The 17,708-nt window shown below is 43.8% G+C and overlaps 1 protein-coding gene across 3 annotated transcripts in view; it reads right to left on the reverse strand.

The window, feature by feature from the left end:
* TCERG1L (transcription elongation regulator 1 like) overlaps window positions 1–17,708 on the reverse strand; it is a 402,802-nt gene that overhangs the window by 56,708 nt on the left and 328,386 nt on the right. For all 3 annotated transcript variants that reach the window (XM_073685097.1, XM_073685095.1, XM_073685096.1), the window contains 2 exons: window positions 5,276–5,430; window positions 2,749–2,818 (listed from right to left, as the gene is read on the reverse strand). In XM_073685097.1, coding sequence (XP_073541198.1) covers window positions 2,749–2,818; window positions 5,276–5,430 — 225 coding nt within the window. The remainder of the gene's footprint in view (window positions 1–2,748; window positions 2,819–5,275; window positions 5,431–17,708) is intronic.

The raw sequence follows: 17,708 nt of genomic DNA on the forward strand, positions 1-17,708 counted from the left end.
CTAGGACATTGTAGAGCACTTCCTGCTTCCCTCTGCCGACAAGCTTTTTGGAGATGGAAATTTCATTCTCCAGCAGGACTTGGCCCCTGTCCACACTGCCAAAAGTACCAATACCTGGTTTACACACAACAGTATCACTGTGCTTGATTGGCCAGAAAACTCGCCTGATCGTAACCCCATAGAGAATCTATTATAGAGAATCTATGGGGTATTGTCAAGAAGAAGATGAGAGACACCAGACCCAACAATGCAGATGAGCTGAAGGCTTCTATCAAAGCAACCTGGGCTTCCATAAAACCTCAGCAGTGCCACAGGCTGATCGCCTCCATGCCACATTGCCACATTGATGCAGTAATTGATGCAAAAGGAGCCCGACCAAGTACTGAGGGCATTTACTGAACATATATTTCAGTCGGCCAACATTTCGGATTTTAAAAACATTTTTCAAGCTGTTATAAAGTATTCTAATTTACTGAGATAATGATGTTTGTGTTTTCTTCGGCAGTAAGTCATAATCATCAACATTAACAGAAATAAACACTTGAAATAGATCACTCTGTGTGTAATGACTCTATATAATATATGAGTTTCACTTTTTGTATTGAAGAACTGAAATAAATTAACTTTTTGATGACATTCTCATTTAGTGAGAAGCACTTGTATAATATCTCAAAATATATCGGCAACAGAACGGCTAAATAGTGACAATAAATGTCCATTATATTCAGCCTCCATATCTGAAGAACCCCCCCTACTATACACCAGAGGAACATGGAAGAGAAGAAAAGTCTTTCCATCCTGTAGTTTAATTGGGACTTCAAATGTTCTTTATCTAATCCTAACTTTTAAATCTTCATCCTACTCCTTCTGATCTCTCTGGGCAGAAAGCGAAGATGGGTGAAAACAATTCTAAAATAATAATATAATAATATATTTTTATTTTTATAGCTCTGACATAGTTTGCAGCAATTTACAATTCAGAGTAAACTTAAAAAGACATTATAGAGTAACATAGAGTTCAACCCATACCAAGAGGAGTGAGGTTTCTGCTTCCAAGCTTACAATCTATGAGGAAGTAGGTGAGACACGAAAGGTAGAAATAAAAAGTGATTGTCGTGTAAGGTCCAGCCATCAGTATAATATATAAAGTATTCAAATAACGCTGCATGAACCACTCATCAGCCAGAATCTGTACAATTACAGATACAAAGTGCTACTGAGTGCATGGAAGGGAGAACAGGGAACAATTATTTAGGTTAGCAAAGTCAGGTTATAGGTTAGTTTAAAGAAATTTGTTTTTATTGCGTACTTAAAATTATAAATTCTGGGAATTATTAGGCTTGTCTGTGGTAGTGCATTCCAGAAACCTGATGCAGCACGAGAGAAGTCTTAGATGTGGGAGTGGGAGGTTCAGACTATAGTATTCTAGAATCAAAACAAGTGTCTAAATAATACATATGTCCTAAAGTTAAGAATCTGACATTGTAATGATGGCCTGGGTGTAAAAAAAAAAAAAAAATTTAAGCAGGTGCTACTTCAGCAGATCACCTGTATGTAGCAGAAATGGTCCTGTGCTATGAGCGCCAACCACTAGGTGACGCTCATAGCGATCAGCTCATGACAACCACTGGAGTCTGCTGCAGACCCAGGGCTGTCATGCCCACACATCGGTGACCCGCGATCACGTGACGGGGTCACCGATGGGCGGGGTAAGTGACGCGATTCCGGAGCGGCGATGTTAAATGCCGCTGTCAGAGATTGACAGCGGCATTTAACATGTTAACAGCCGCGGGTGGATCGCGATTAATAATCAGCTGACATGTGCCCGGTTCAGTGCAGCCTCAGCGCCGGAGCCCTCACTGAACCGGGGTTTACAGCCTGTTGCGTACTAATGCGGCACAGGCTGTAAAGTGGTTAACAGAAATCCTCTTGACACATTGTATAGTAAACTTTCAAGTGGATCTTCCACCAGATTTCACAATAAATACTGCACAAATTAATAAAAAGATCGGTAGTACCTGATGAGGCTGTTGTAATAGCATTGAATATCCATGTCAGTATTGCGATGTAATTTTGATATTATAATGAGTCCTGCTAAAGAGTGAGAGAGCTCATGAGTGCAAGTATATTCAATTTACACCCACCCAGGCTGACACCTGCAGCTTGCACTGAGCAGTGTGAGATTTTCAGCAGCAGCAGAGAGGAGGAACACTGAGGCTAGATGGGCATTGTAGAATTTACACTTTTAAAGAGGATTAAACAGCCAGAGACAGAATGAGGCTCTCTTAGGCTTGTATTGAAAAGTGACCTCCGTGCCGCTCCATGAAACCCTGGAGCTGCTGGCAGGTCAATTTTCACAGGAGACCGACGGGAGCAACGCTACAAAATGAAGGTGGCGGCAGGTGAGTATCAGACAGGGGGCAGAGGACTTACATTTAAAGCACCACTCCAGCGGTGCAATAAAAAAAGTCCTGGAGTGGTGCTTTAATAGATTTATCAGAAACTTGGAGAACATGCCTCCTCCAAAAGTTACCACTTCTATTTTTTCAACTTTTTCGAAACACAGCATAAATAATTGTGGTACACACAAAGCAATTTTTGGCACAAAATTTACAGAAAAAAAAATACAAAAAACCTCAGTTGCAAATACATTGGTAGATTCTCTACATTAGAGCACTTGGCACCTACAGTGCATTTGCGGCACACAAAGTACATATCAAGTCTTGTTGTCACATATAGTGTACTTACTTATTCCTCTTAATTTTGGAGCTGTGTTCATCGCTAACATCTTCTGCGACAAGTCCATCTTTTTTGCCAGCTGGTGGAGACCAGGAGAAAAGTTGCTTTAAAACCACAGTAATCAGAATGCTTAAATACCCCAAACACTCCTATAATGAGAATTTTATATTCACTCCCGGAAGCCAAATGTCTTTGTCTCAAAACAATGGACAAATTCCCAATCTCCGAGCTGAACACAAAATACTTAATGAACTAATATTTAGCTTTTAGGACTACATTGCCGTTTTTCGTTCTGAGATGTTGGAGTAGATCCACGTGCTCAAATTGATTTAGACTTCTGGCAGAGTGTTTCCTTTTCTATCAGATCGTTGGCCAGACTGAAGAGCTTGTTTTTTTTATCTCATTATTACTGAGGGAAATGCTCTATTACGATAAAGGACGCCATAGTTCATTATTCTCACTTGGGATTCCCCTCTGTGAGCCACAAAGGAGCTGATAAAATATCATAAGCTTGCACTATGTCATACCTGCCTCATTCATGTACTTCATTTGTATCACTGCCGATAATACTATAAATCCGTTACAATGTGGCTACATTTTCATAAGGGGGTTGGCATAATGAAAAAACTCTTTACTGTACATTTTTACTTATACAGTGTAGTGATGGTTGCAAATATTGCATTAATTATTTTTTATCTGGATCAATTAATTACAGTCACTAAGTATTCTCATAAAATATTATCCAGGTAATGAATATGTAATGAACCACTCTAGAAGGAAGAAGCTGTCTCTTTACTATCATTTAGTGGTCATTGCTATCTATAAGCCAATGTATGATCCTTTAATGAACTTTGCATAATGACTTTTATGAATGTTGTGAATATTAGCCAAATCAGAGCCGTCTCTAAAAGAAGTAGGTACAATCTTTTTTTCTGGGTTCTCGTCCCTTGGCATTATAGAGAAGCGTTTTGGTTGGCTGGGTGAGAGGCCATTGATGCAGTTCACGGGGAGAACTGTTTCTCCTTCAGGAGGCCACCATCTAGAGTTGAGCATTTGACAGTCCATGCCATGCAGTGTTACCTGGTAAAGGATGGATGGAAATATTCACTCATCCAGGAGAAAGAATACTTTCTTTCTACTGTCATCTATTGTAGGTATCTGCCAAAAAAAGTCAATGTCCAACTCTTTAATAAGCTCTGCAACATGACTAAGGAACATGGCACCAGCTGGTCATTTCTGCATGGAAAGACATTACCTCCCATTTGCCCTATAGGACACTCGAATGATGTCAGCATCCTGGTACAGGCAGAGCAATGACATCACCACATAGTAATTGGATGGTAAGAGGCAGAGGCACAACTGGTGGGAATGTTGGTGACTTGGATTGGTGAGTATATATATATATATATATATACACACACACACATTACTTTAAAAAAACATTCAGAGGCATTATTACATTTTTGATTGCTCACAGGGGGCATTATAAATTGGTATAAGGGCACTCTTAAGGGGCACTCAGGGGACATTATTCTTGTTAAAGTGGCAGTATTACTTTTTGGGCAAAACAGGGGGCATAATTACCTTTTCTAAGGCACTTAAGGGGGACTATTACTTTTTACGGTGGCTCTAATGGGGCATTATTAAAACAGACACTTTCAGCATTACTTGTTTGGAAGGGTACATTTAGGGATTATTTCTTTATAAGGGTACATTAGAGCTTCAGGAGATTTTATCCTTCAAAGGGCCCACATGGGACATTATTACTGTCTAGTGGGCCCAAACTGGGCATTACAATGACACCAGTATTTCTGAAGTACAGCATTTACGGTATTAAACAACAGTACGGGCAGAAAAGGGCTGACAATTATGGGCATGAGTAGGATGGAGAGTCTAGATTGGGGATGTAGGTTGGGGATGTTACTGGAAATGTAGAAGTCCACTTTGTTTGTACTGCAAATAAAGAAGAATTTCAATCAAAATTTATTTTTATCCTCAATATATTGCAGTCATCATATTATATAGCACTGGGTACTTACAATTGCTCATTTTACCCTTCTACCCAGCTAATTCTTCTCTTTTCTATTAGGTCAATGACATCACATGACATGATTAAAAACTGACTAGTTCAATCCTTCTAAGCTCTATGTAGAAACAGGAAGTCTATTTTCCCTGTATGAGTCATGAGTCACTGTAAAAGTCACTGGCAGGGGGAGGAGGGAGCAACTGGGTCAGGACTTGAAGAGGGGAACGATAAATGCAGGGATAAGAGACTTCCTGTTTCTACATAGAGCAGAGAAAAGAGAACAATTAGCTGGTAGAAAAGCAAAATGAGCAATTGTAAGTACACAGTGCTATATAATATGATGATTGCAATATATTAACAGGATAAAAACTTTGATGGGAGGAGTGCTTCTTTAAGAAGTCTTCATGACGGTCTGGACCAGGTGAAAAAGGCAAGAAACAGTGAGAGGGCAAATAATCATCTGTAATCATAATTAATTAAATAGATGAAATAATCACAGCGCTTAGTTACTTGCGGGAGATTCTAATTTGCGCTTATGTGGTGGGTCCTCGATGATTCGATTTATGTCCACTCTGTTCTTTAAGTCAATCGGCTTGTCCCAAACCGATAGTTGAATTGTAGGGTTGAAAAAAAATACTTTGTCATCTCCTGTCCATACTACGCACCTAGGAATAAAAAAAGAATACAAATTACATAGAACTTTATAGATGCTGCTTACTGCTTAGCCTCTAAAAAATTGAATAACATTTGCAACTTTGGTTATTATCTGTGTCAGGTGCATTTAAATGGAGCGTGGGCACCGGCTTAAATAAGATAGGGGTGCACCTATGGGTTACCATGCTAAAATCCCCCATTGCTGCTATCTTAGTACACCTGGAGAACACAATTATCACTATTAGTCCACGGCACCACTATCAGTATTTGGTCAGTATTCGGTCAGTATTTTTTCTCTGGAGTGGGAGCCAAAACCAGATGAGGAACAATCATAGAAAAGGTATAATAGAAACAAGTCACCAATTCTGCATTTATCACCCACTTCTGGTTTTGTCTCCCACTCCTGAGAAAAAATACTGACCGAATACTGACCAAATACTGATAGTGGGGCCATGGCCTAATATGCACTACGGTAGTATTGCAGTATTTTGCATAAGTGATTAGGAAACTGCAGTGTCAAAAATAAAGAAAAAAGTAAAGTTTTTCAACATAAAACAAAACATTTTGAAACATTCCCTTTTTGCCCTGCTAAAAATAAAGAAATAACAAAAATATAAAAATAAACACATTTGATATTGCCGCATCGATAAAAGTCAGATCTATAAATTCAGACAATTAATTAACTGATTTAGCAAATGCCTTAAAAAGGAAATGGATCACCAACTCTCACAAAAAGAACTGTAGTACATGTGATCAAAATGTCATATGTACCCCAAATTGGTATCAATAAAACTATTAGCTCACCATACAAAAAACACATTGCATCGCTTCATCAATGGAAAAATAAAAATTGTATGAGTCTCAGAATGCAAAATAAACACATTTTTTTTACAAACTTGAGAATTTTTTTAGCACTTAAATAAAAAAAAATCTACAAATTTGGTATTGCCGTAATTAAACTAAAATTGGAAAATCGAGTACAATGAATAAATGTAAATGCTAACCCCCCCAAAATTTACAGAATTGCGTTATTTTCACCATTTTTCAGCACAATTTATTCTAAAATTGATGTTATTCAAAACTACAACAAAAAATAAGCCCTCATGCACCTATGTCCATGGATAAAAAAAATGCTACGGCTCTTGGAAGAAGGGGAGAGACAAATGCAAAATGTAAATGCAAAAATTGGTTGTGGAGGCAATGGATTAAATACAGTGATAGGGCAGAAGACTGAATATATCTTTGTACTTGGAAATTGAAACTCATCTACTACGAAGTTTATTTCACTATTACATAAAAAAAATGGTGGAGAGGATGGCTATTAGTCAGGAGACTTTATTCCAGCAATCAAAGGACTTTTGGTCCTGTGATAAGGCTACTTTGGTCTCCAGCAAAATATTTTTCCTTTTAGGTCTATTTTATAGAAATTGCCTTTATTTCTTTTTCTTTTCTTTCTATATCTTATTTATGAAAATAAAGAAATGGACAAATCTAATGTTACAATATTCATGATTACAAAGTCATTTTGGCAATCTGGGCATCTCAAAAACATGATCTGGAGTTATCCGGTATTGAGCTTATAACACTGATGACAGTCGTTGGGATTGTTAGAGTAATTATTACCACGTGTGTTGAATAAATAGTCGGGTTGAAGCTGATCCAAGACATTTAAAGTGAACCTTTATTCATGTTTCCGAACCACAGGCAGCATAAATGAGAACCTTGCTGTGCAAAATAAGCCAGGTATATTTTACTCTGAAGCACAGCGGGGTTTAAGAATAAACATACTTTGAAAAGCTAACCGGAGATTATATGCCTGGGTTGATTTATCCGATGCGGTCTCCATCCCCCTTTAGTTGTTTTACAGGTCTCTCCTTATGGGTGACAGGGAGGGTCCTGTCAATCAACTACAACTGGGTGGGGAGAATCCAGCAGGACTAGTCAGCCAATGTATATAGTCCTCGGTTGTCTTTTCAAAATATTGCATGCTATTCATGCTGCAAATGGTTTGGGTAACGCAAAGGTAATAATGGGTTCCCTTTCATTGAATTCTGTGTATGTGCATTTTTGAGGAATTGGGGGATGCACCTCTGTAGGAGAAGGTTTGGTTTATGGTTGGGTTTTGGCTCCTTGCATTTTCTGAAAAATACCTTTAAGATTTAACGACTAACAATGCGGTATATTCTGTTTAGAATAATAGAGTGTCATTTCATTTCACTGAATATATCAGGTAAACAAGCCACAAAGCATGTCTATGTATAGATGTAGATGTATGAGATGAGGGTAGATTACATTCACGGTCTCTTGTAAATCTGAGAAGCACTAATTTGTTCCACCTGCATCGGTGATGCTTAAACAGTCTACAGACTGAGCACCTGATGGAGTAAATATATGGTTATGTGCCAGGAAGCAGCTGGGCATGTGAATTGTGTTATTAAACAGAGCAGAAAGCAATTAAGATGCATTGTAAATTATGCAGATTCAAGTTAGCACCAATAATGCCATTCTGTGAGAGTACATCAACAGTGCATTCCTCCAGTACAACATATTTACATGATTTCCAGACTCAATGTGATAGAGAACTTTATTATTCCTTCAACTGAATCTCTGCCAAAAAGCGGAGTTTAACTTACTTGAGAGATGTGTTTTAATATATTATATTCAAGCAGAAGCGTACTTACAAGGTAACAATAAATGACAAGCTACAGCGAGCTGAAACTACACTTATTGGATCAAGCATAATTGACATTTTACAAGATCTGAGCTCAGAAGTGGAGGCTACACTGTCACACATCTGTGAACATGGCCAGGTAGGTAAATGCCCCCATATACATTGGCGTAATGTTTGCTGAGCCCATCGATATCGCTGGGATCCGCTAATAGTCTTATGTGTGTGGCGGTCTTCAAACTTTCCCTCGACAAATGATGACTGAGGAGAGAAGGATCTGTCATGGTGGGTTTCCAATGAATGAACCTTTTGTTCTCTGCAGCTGCCACCAAAGGATTCTGGCAGTGGCTCCCAAATAGAGAACATAGGAAAGCTCATTAGAAAGTTGAGTGTTAAAGGAGTTGTCCACTACTAGGACAACCTCTTCTCATTTCCCATCTTTGGCCCCGATAAAATAAAAAAGCTTATACTCACGGGCTGCAGCTGAACTCTGAATTCCTCTTCATGTTCAATTCGACAGAAGGCCGGGACAGTGACGCTAGCGCTGATTGGGTGCCAGGCTCACGTGTCACAACAACAGCACAGGAGTCCTGGAGATAGTGCTGACACTGCAGTAATGGCACCGGCACGGGAGGCGAGTATAAGCTTTTTTATTTTATCAGGGCTAAGCATAGGGTATGATAAGGAGATGTCCAAGTAATAGACAACTTCTTTAACTTCCTATATATGGAGAAATCAGGATTGATAGCTGTTAGCCAAATGATTGGCTGAACGAGAATTCAGCTATTTATTGGGCAGGGGCCTTCAGATAGTTATTGGTATTCTGCATTGCTCAGACAACTGCGTCTTTCCAAAGACACATTCACTCGGAAACTGTCAAGAATTTGGAATTGTCTCAAACAATGCTGGATATTTGTTTGAGTCGTTGTTCTATAGCCAGGAGCTAAGCAAAAGAGGTTCTAGGTAAAGTTAAGATTAGTGTTGAGCCACCCCCGTAGTGTTCGAGTTCGGTTCGGTTCGTCGAACACCCGTGTGTTCGCCGAACTGTTCGTCGAACTGTTCGTCGAACACCTTCGAACACCGTTAAAACCAATGGCAGGCAAACAAAAACACATAGCAACACATAGAAAACACCTTCAAAGGTGTCCAAAAGCTGACAAACTGCTCAGAAGACACAACTAACACATGGAAAAGTGACAAGTACATATAGTCATGCGAAAAGAAAAGAGGTGGAGGAGTAAAAGGAGGGGGAGACACAGATATAGGCATGTCATGCCCTTCTAAAATCCAAAAAGTGAGAAGCCGACACGTTCAGTCCGCTCCTGCCCGTGCCACCTCCGTGTCGCCGGGTTTGTGCCAGAGCTGCGGTGAACCCTGACGGCCAGCCCCCCTCTCCCAATACTGGTGCCTGTCCGCTGGTGGGTCGAGCGAGCCCCCCTGTGGTGGAGGCAGCTGTAAGCTTTTTAATTTAAATTGTCTCTCTAATTTGAATGAATACACTTTAAATCCATTTACAAGGATCTATTGGAGGGCAAGTCTCATGCCAGCAGCCGCGTAATTCCAGCTCCAGTAGCGTCCACTAAAGCTGCTGCAGTTAAAAAGCTTTTATAAGGATCGAGCTCGGCTGTCCACCGCAAGGCATCCTACTGCCAGTCCCAGCCCCTATGCCTTGGGGTGCCTCCTGATGCTCTTCACTGAGTATCCCGTGGTCCCGAAGCATTTCCTTTGAAAAAATGAAGTGTCCAAACTACAGGTGGTGTAGCTTGCTTAACAGCCGGGATAATCCGCTGACTAGCAGACACTGCTACTAGGCACAAAGTATTTTCTGGGCTAGATGCAGTTAAAAATTTGTAATTAGATACTCTCGTTGGATGCTGAGAAAGCATTCCATAGAGTCTCCTGGCACGCCATATATGATTCTCTTAAAAAGCTTGGGGTAGGGGTCTAGGGGACCCTTTTATAGCCAAAATCACGGCCCTGTATCACAATACGTCACCTAGGCTGAAGATAAATGGAACTGTAGCACCCTGAGGGCTCGGTTGCTACAGGGGTATTGCACCTCACCCAGAGGTGTGATATCTCACTCTCAGGTAAGGATGGAGTGTGGATCAGGACCCGACACCTGCATGCATTACACCACATTGCCGTGGGGCAGGGCGACCAATATGCCTCTGAGATGGGCACGACAGTCCCTGTCCCTGGCTGGAGTGGGGGGAGGGAACACTGAGGAAGGGGAACCCTGTAGTGCAGAAGCAGGGAGGAAGCAGTTCCTGGGTGCATTGAGAAGGGAGTATAAAAGGTGGGCACCATCTTAGTTCAGTGCAGAGAAGTCTGAGCAGAAGTGGCAGGGAGCAGGGGCTCTGCATGAGCTCTGCTCCAGAGGCGGGCCTAGTAACAGAGGCCCAGGCCTGGAAGAGGGAGAAGGAAGGAAGAGGAGCGGAGAAGGCTCCAGGAACGAGGAATGAAGGGATCCCAGGGGTGCGGACGGGCGAGTCGCCACCGCACGCCCGAATCCACCTGCGTGGAGGGGTCAGGCCAAAGGGGGAGACCGGTCCCCGAAACTAGTGGAGGCAGGAAACGACCCTCAGCTAGAAACCGGAGGCTGTGACATTTTATGTGGCGCAGCCCCTCGCTACACCCGCTAGGAAGGCACCACATAGGGTCAGGGAAACTGGCGCCAAGTTTACCAAGAGGAGGCCCGAGGCAGCCGGACAGAAGGGTTGGTAAGAAAGGCCAGACAAAGGACACACAAAGGGGGTCCTGTGAAGCGCTCCAAAGTTATCTGGGAGTTGTCTGAGCCCCTCACCTGGTGAGCACAGTACGACGTGGGCAGCCGTTACCTGCAGACGTGGTCTGGATAATAAGAACAGTGAGTAAAGGCCCTGGACTGCATCACTGACTCCGTGTCGTTACTGCTGCTGCCCTGCACCATCACCCCCATCCTCCGCATACACTGCCCTGAGGCTATACTCCTCCCGTGGGGAGTTATGCTACGCTGTGCTGCACCCACAACACCAGCCTCAGCGGTCTGCCCTGCAGCGGCGGTTCACTCTGACCGCAATCCACGGGTGGCGTAGTCGGACATTTAAACATCAAAACCACATAAATAGTTCCGCCACTGGTTTGACCACCCTGAGCCACGGAACCGGGTCGCCGCCACGAAGACTACAACCACCAGCATCCACCAAAAAGGGTCCGGCTCCGGGTGTCCCAAGGCCCAGGGGGTGCATCAGAACATTTTCATCACCTTTCACAATTACCACTGGGACAAGGCAGGGATGTCCTCTGTCCCCTCTCTTATACATCCTAGTGACGGAGCACCTGCTCTCATCAATTCGCCATAACCCCAATATTAGGTGGATTGAGGCGGGAGGCACCGAGTACAAGTGCTCTCTATTTGCTGATGATGTCCTAGTATATATCACTCAATCACATATATCCATCCATGATGTTATGGCTGAAATAGATCACTTTGTTACATGGTCAAATTTTAAAATCAATGCAGCGAAGTCTGAGGCCCTCGATGTCTCCCTCCCCAAATCCATATAGGATTCCATCCAGTCCAACTTTCCCTTTGCCTGGCCCTCACAGGGTATCAAATACTTAGGAATTCCTATTCATAGAGACCTCTCCCATCTATGTTATCTTAATTTTGGGCCCTTTATTGAACAACTTCATACAGACCACGGTTGGCAAGTTAGAACTGTAAGATTCACTACGTGAACCACTGGTGTTTTGTGGAAAAGCACATGTACACTGTGTTCCAAATTATTATGCAAAAAGTGTTTAGGAGTGATAAGGGAAGAATTTGTTTGTTTGTCAGTTAAACTCATTGATGGTGATGTGTGTCAGGGCTCTTTATATCACTGTAAGCAATTGCAGACACCTGTGCTAATTAGTTTGGCAGGTGTGTCCAATGAAAGGCAAGACTACTTAAGAAGGCTGCCTCACATTATTAAGCAGCCTACGTTTTCTGCCAAAATGGGAAAGAAAAAGGATGTGTCGGCTGCTGAGAAGCAACAAATTGTGGAGTGTTTAGGTCAAGGCATGACTACAATCAACATTGTGCGATGATCAGGATGAAGTGTCTTGGCAATCAAGAAGTATGTAGCTGATTCACAGTACACACGTGTGCGTGCTGATAAGGGCAAATTGAGGACTCTTTCCTACAGGCAATTACGTCAGGTTAAAAGAGCAGCGGCAAAAAAGCCTTGTCATAGCAGCAGACAAGTTTTTGAAGCTGCTGGTGCCTCCAACATCCCCCGAACAACAAGATGCAGGGTCCTTCAGAGGTTTGCAGCTGTGCATGCGCCATCCTGTCGACCTCCTCTATCCACTTCACACAAGCAGAAACTGCTCCAGTGGGCCAAACATTACATGAAGACTGATTTCAAAACTGTTTTGTTCACGGATGAGTGCCGTGCAGCGCTCGATGGTCCAGATGGATGGAGTGGAGGATGGCTGGTTGATGGACACCCCACGCAAACACGGCTACAGCGCCAACAAGGAGGAGGTGGAGTAATGTTTTGGGCTGGAATCATGGGGAGAGAGATTGTCGGCCCCTTTAGGATCCCTGAAGGCGCTAAAGATGAACTCCATAATGTATGTGGATTTTCTCAAACAGCACTTCCTGCCATGGTTCAAGAAGAAGAACCGTGTATTTCACAGCAAGATCATTTTTTTGCATGATAATGCACCATCTCATGCTGCACATAAAACATCTGCATCTCTGGCTGATATGGGCATAAAAAGGGACAAACTTATGGTGTGACCCCCATGCTCCCCTGACCTCTACCCCATTCAGAACCTCTGGAGCATCATCAAAAGGAGTGTCTATGATGGCGAGAGGCAGTTCACATCTAAGCAACAGCTCTGGGAGGGTATTCTGTCCTCATGCAAAACAATTGAAGCAGAAACCATCCAAAACCTGACAAATTCAATGGACGAGAGAGTTCAGAAGCTCCTTTCGAACAAGGGGTCCTATGTGAAAATGTAACATCACCTAGAATAAAGTTTTGAGTTGAAAACTGTTTGATTTCAGTTTCTAATAACCTGCTAATGCTTATAATTTCAAAAATGGCCATTTTTTTGGTCTTTATTAAAATGAAAAGGTTGATCGAAAAGTTTGGGGGATCTAAGAGTGTGGCAACCCAGTAGTCATGATAACTTCGAATTCTGACAATATGAGGGTCATGTTGCAGGTAGTGCAGCAAGAAGGCACTTATGTGTCTTGCGCATCTCGGAGCCCCAAATTTATTTTCCGGGCTAGATGCAGCTAAAAATTTTTATTAATTTTAAATCTGGTGGAGCTTAGTATAGATGGCCTAATAGGATCAGTGCTGCACACTGCTACAAAGCCCAAATTATTTTCCAGTCAAGATACAGATAAACATGATTAGTAATTTTAAATCTGGTGGAGCTTATTATAGATGGCCTAATAGAATCAGTGCTGCACACTGCTACAAAGCCCAAATTATTTTCCAGCCAAGATACAGATAAACATGATTAGTAATTTGAAAGCTGAAAACGGTTGGTAGGGTGATTTTAACCAATCATCAAGCTTTTACTCTCCCCAGGATGACACAGGGGTAGAAAAGTCGTTTCGGATCCATGATTTGTTCATCTTTATGAACGTGAGTCTGTCTACATTATCAGTGGAGAGCCGCGTGCGCTTATCTGTCAGCACACCACCAGCAGCGCTGAACACACGTTCAGACAGAACGCTGGCTGCGGGGCATGACAAGATCTCCAAGGCGTAAGTGGCTAGCTCCGGCCATTTATCCAGATTGGAAGCCCAAAAAGAGCAAGGGTCCAGTGACACAGTCGTGGCTTCAATGTTTACTTGGAGATACTCCTGTACCATCGTCTCTAGGCGTTGACTATGTGTCAGACTTCTTGTCTCCTGTGGCCTTGCAAAGGATGGGCTAAAAAAGTGGTGAAATGATTCCGCAAAATTGATGTTACCAGCAGATACTGTGGTTCTGTTACGGTTTGAGTGCTGAACACTTGACGGTCCCACGGTTGGCAAGTTGGAACTGTGAGATTCACTACGTGCACCACTGGTGTTTTGTGGAAAAGCACATGTAAGATTCTGCAACAGTCTCTGCTGATACTCCTGCATGCGTGCATCCCTTTCTATGGCAGGAATAATTTCTGCAAATTTTCTTTTGTACCGGGGATCTAACAGTGTGGCAACCCAGTAGTCAGGATTATTTCTAATTCTCACAATTCGAGGGTCATGTTGCAGGTAGTGCAGCAAGAAGGCAATCATGTGTGTTGCGCATCCAGGAGCACCAAGTCCCTGTTGTGTTGGTGGCCAGGTAACAATCATGCTTCCTTCCTCTGCCCTCTCCCCCCAACCTCGCACAACAGAAATGTGATCAAGGTCTCCCTCATCTGATAAGTCTTTCATCAGTTCGTCCTCCACTCCTTCCTGGGCTCCTGCACCTTCCTCACTAGTTTGGCTGCTACCATGCGCCCTGGTAAAACCATCTCCCCCACCCTCACATGCCTGCCGCCTTGGTGCTGCAGACCGTCTGGGCCTTGCAGATGTTAGCCCTTCCGCATACAACTCCTCCTCCTCTACTTCCTCCACCTCCTCTTGTGCCACCACCTGACTCCGAATTCTGTTTAACATGTGCTCCAGCATGTAAATCACCGGAATAGTCATGCTGATAATGGCATCGTCAGCACTAAACATCTTCGTCGCCATTTCAAAACTGTGCAGAAGGGTGCATAGGTCCCTGATCTGAGACCACTCCTCCAGCGTGATTTGCCCCACCTCTGGATCTCGTTGGCCCAGGCTATACGTCAGAACGTATTGCACCAGGGCTTGTCGGTGCTGCCACAGTCGCTGCAACATGTGCAGAGTTGAATTCCACCGGGTAGGCACATCGCATTTTAGCTGGTGAAGTGGCAGGCCCAACGACTTCTGTAGAGATGTAAGTCGCTGAGCTGCGGGATGCGAACGGCGGAAGTGAGCACACAGCGACCGTGCCCTCTGCAGAAGGCCATCTAGTCTGGGATAGTGGGCTAAAAATTGCTGGACAACCAGGTTCAACACGTGAGCCATACAAGGCACGTGTGTGACATTGCCCCGGCGAAGGGTCGCACCCAGGTTTGCAGCATTGTCGCACACGGCCTTCCCTGGTTTCAGGTCCAGTGGAGACAACCATTCATGAAATTGGTTCTCCGGAGCTGACCACAACTCCTCAGCTGTGTGACTCACATTTCCCAGACATTTTAAAGTAAAAACCGCCTGATGACGTTGAGCCCTACTGCCAGCATAGTAAGGAGGTGTGCAGGATCCCTTCTGCGCAGTTAGAAAGCTTGTGGCATGACCAGACAGGCTTTGGGTGCAGGTGGAAGACCGAGAGGAGGTTGAAGAGGCAGAAGCAGTGGAGGAACTTTGACATAAAGAGGATTGACGCACAACTCGTGGGGACGGCAAGACTTGGACAGCAGCCCCTTGTCCTGCTGTCACCATAGTTACCCAGTGCCCAGTCAGCGACATGTAACACCCCTGTCCATGCCTACTCGTCCAATTGTCTGTGGTGAAATGCACCCTGTCACACACAGAGTTTCTCAAAGAAGCGGTGATGTTGTGTGCGACATGCTGGTGGAGCGCAGGCACACCTTTCTTTGAGAAGTAGTGCCGACTGGGCATCTGGTACTGGGGCACTGCGACGGATATAAGGTCTCGAAAATCCTCTGTGTTCACCAGGCGGAAAGGCAGCATTTCTGTAGCCAAGAGCTTGCAGATGGTGAAATTCAACCTCTTAGCTTTCTCATGGCTAGGAGGAAATGGTCTTTTACTTGTCCACATCTGAGGGACCGAGGGCTGGCTATTGTGCTTAGACGGGGTTGATAAGGGTGTCCCCGGCAAACTGCCGGTCTGTGAGGAAGATGCAGGCGGACATGTTAGGTTGCCTTGATCCAAAGGTGGTGCTATCGATGTCGGACAGCGCTCAACACCAGCTGGTGTTACCACCTCCAAAGAAAATGATGACCTGCCAATCACGCTGGCTGTTGCGGGTAAAGAGGTGGCAGGTTTGCGCCCCAAAACAGGTGTGACTGCTGTCCCCCCAGTCACAGAGGATGAAGAAGCCGCGGATGCACAAGATATGGCAGACGGTGGTTGGTCCGGCCGGCTAGGCCGCATTGTAGCACACTGAGCTTCCCACTGCAACTTATGCTTCATGTCCATGTGCCGGTTCATGCATGAAGTACTCAAACTATGTATTTATTGGCCTCTACTTAGCTTTTGCTGACAAATGTTACAGATAACACGAGTTGGGTCATCTTTATCGATCTGAAAAAATGCCCAGGCTATGCAAGGCTTAGCACCCCTGCGACCTGAAGAGCCACCACGACTTGTGGTGAGAGGCAGAGTTGTGTTTGAGGATGCAGTTGTTGACGTGCTTCCAGTACTACGTCTCTGTCCAGGAAGGCGCAACCTGACCTCGTTATCACTAGCATCTTCCTCCACCTCCTCTGCTGACCTCATCTCTTGGCTGACTGTGGGTTGACATTAAGTGGGATCTCCAACCTCATCATCATCACCCTGTGCGTTATCACACCCGTCGTCCTCAGAGCCAACCTGTTCCTGCCCTGACAAAAAACTAAAGTTGTCGCTCCAATCAGGTATTTGAGTCTCATCATCGTCTTCCTCATTGTCTCCACCAACAGGAGTTACAGTTTGGAAATGAGGGTCTACATTATGGTCAGAACCTTCTGCGTCTGGTCCTGGATCCGACTCATAAAGATTCTGGGCATCAGTGCAGATCATTTCCTCGTCTGGATTCACAGAAGCGCTGGAGTCGACCTCTGATTCCCAGGCTATAGTATGAGTAAACAGCTCTGCAGACTCAACCATCTGTTCTACCTCATACTCAGACGGGCAGCTGGAGATTTGGGAGCTGTGAGGAAGCAAGTGCGATTGGGGTGACACCTTTGAGGACTGGAGTATTTGTGATGTTGAAGTTGATGTGGAGGAGAGCCCACTTAAAGGAGCACTTGATATCCGTTGAAGCACCTGCTGTTTTTGTGCCTCATCTGGAATTTGTAGCGATTGGCGTGGCCGTAAGAAAGGGATCTTATCACATTGTCCGCTAAAAGAAGTAGACATTTTAGTTTGGCTGGAAGATGGTCTTTCTTCTGCAGATGTTACTGTTGCTTTAACACCTACCCCACGGACACAACCTTTTTTCCCCTTCTCAACACGCCTATTCCCCTTTCCACCAGCAGCAGGCCTTTTTCCACTCATTTTGGTGGTTAACTAATTCACAACTCTGGAATTGTTTGCACAAAAAAACAATGGAAGGGAACCGAGCAGAGCTGAGTGGCCAAACTGTGGTATTAGGCCAAAACTATTGGCTGGGTTAGATGCAGAAAAAAATTATATTCAATTTGCAACCTGATGGAGGTCAGTATAGATGGACTAATAGAACAAGTCCTACACACAGCTAGAAGCCCAAATATTTTTTCAGAGGTAGGTGCAGAAAAAAAATATATTCAATTTGCAACCTGATGGAGGTCAGTATAGATGGACTAATAGAGAAAGTCCCACACACTGCTAGAAGGCCAAATATTTTTTCAGAGCTAGATGCAGACAAAAAATTA

The sequence above is a fragment of the Phyllobates terribilis genome, unplaced genomic scaffold (genome assembly GCF_046119375.1).
Source record: "Phyllobates terribilis strain yellow unplaced genomic scaffold, ASM4611937v1 Scaffold_5__5_contigs__length_657084704, whole genome shotgun sequence".
Classification (NCBI taxonomy): domain Eukaryota; kingdom Metazoa; phylum Chordata; class Amphibia; order Anura; family Dendrobatidae; genus Phyllobates; species Phyllobates terribilis.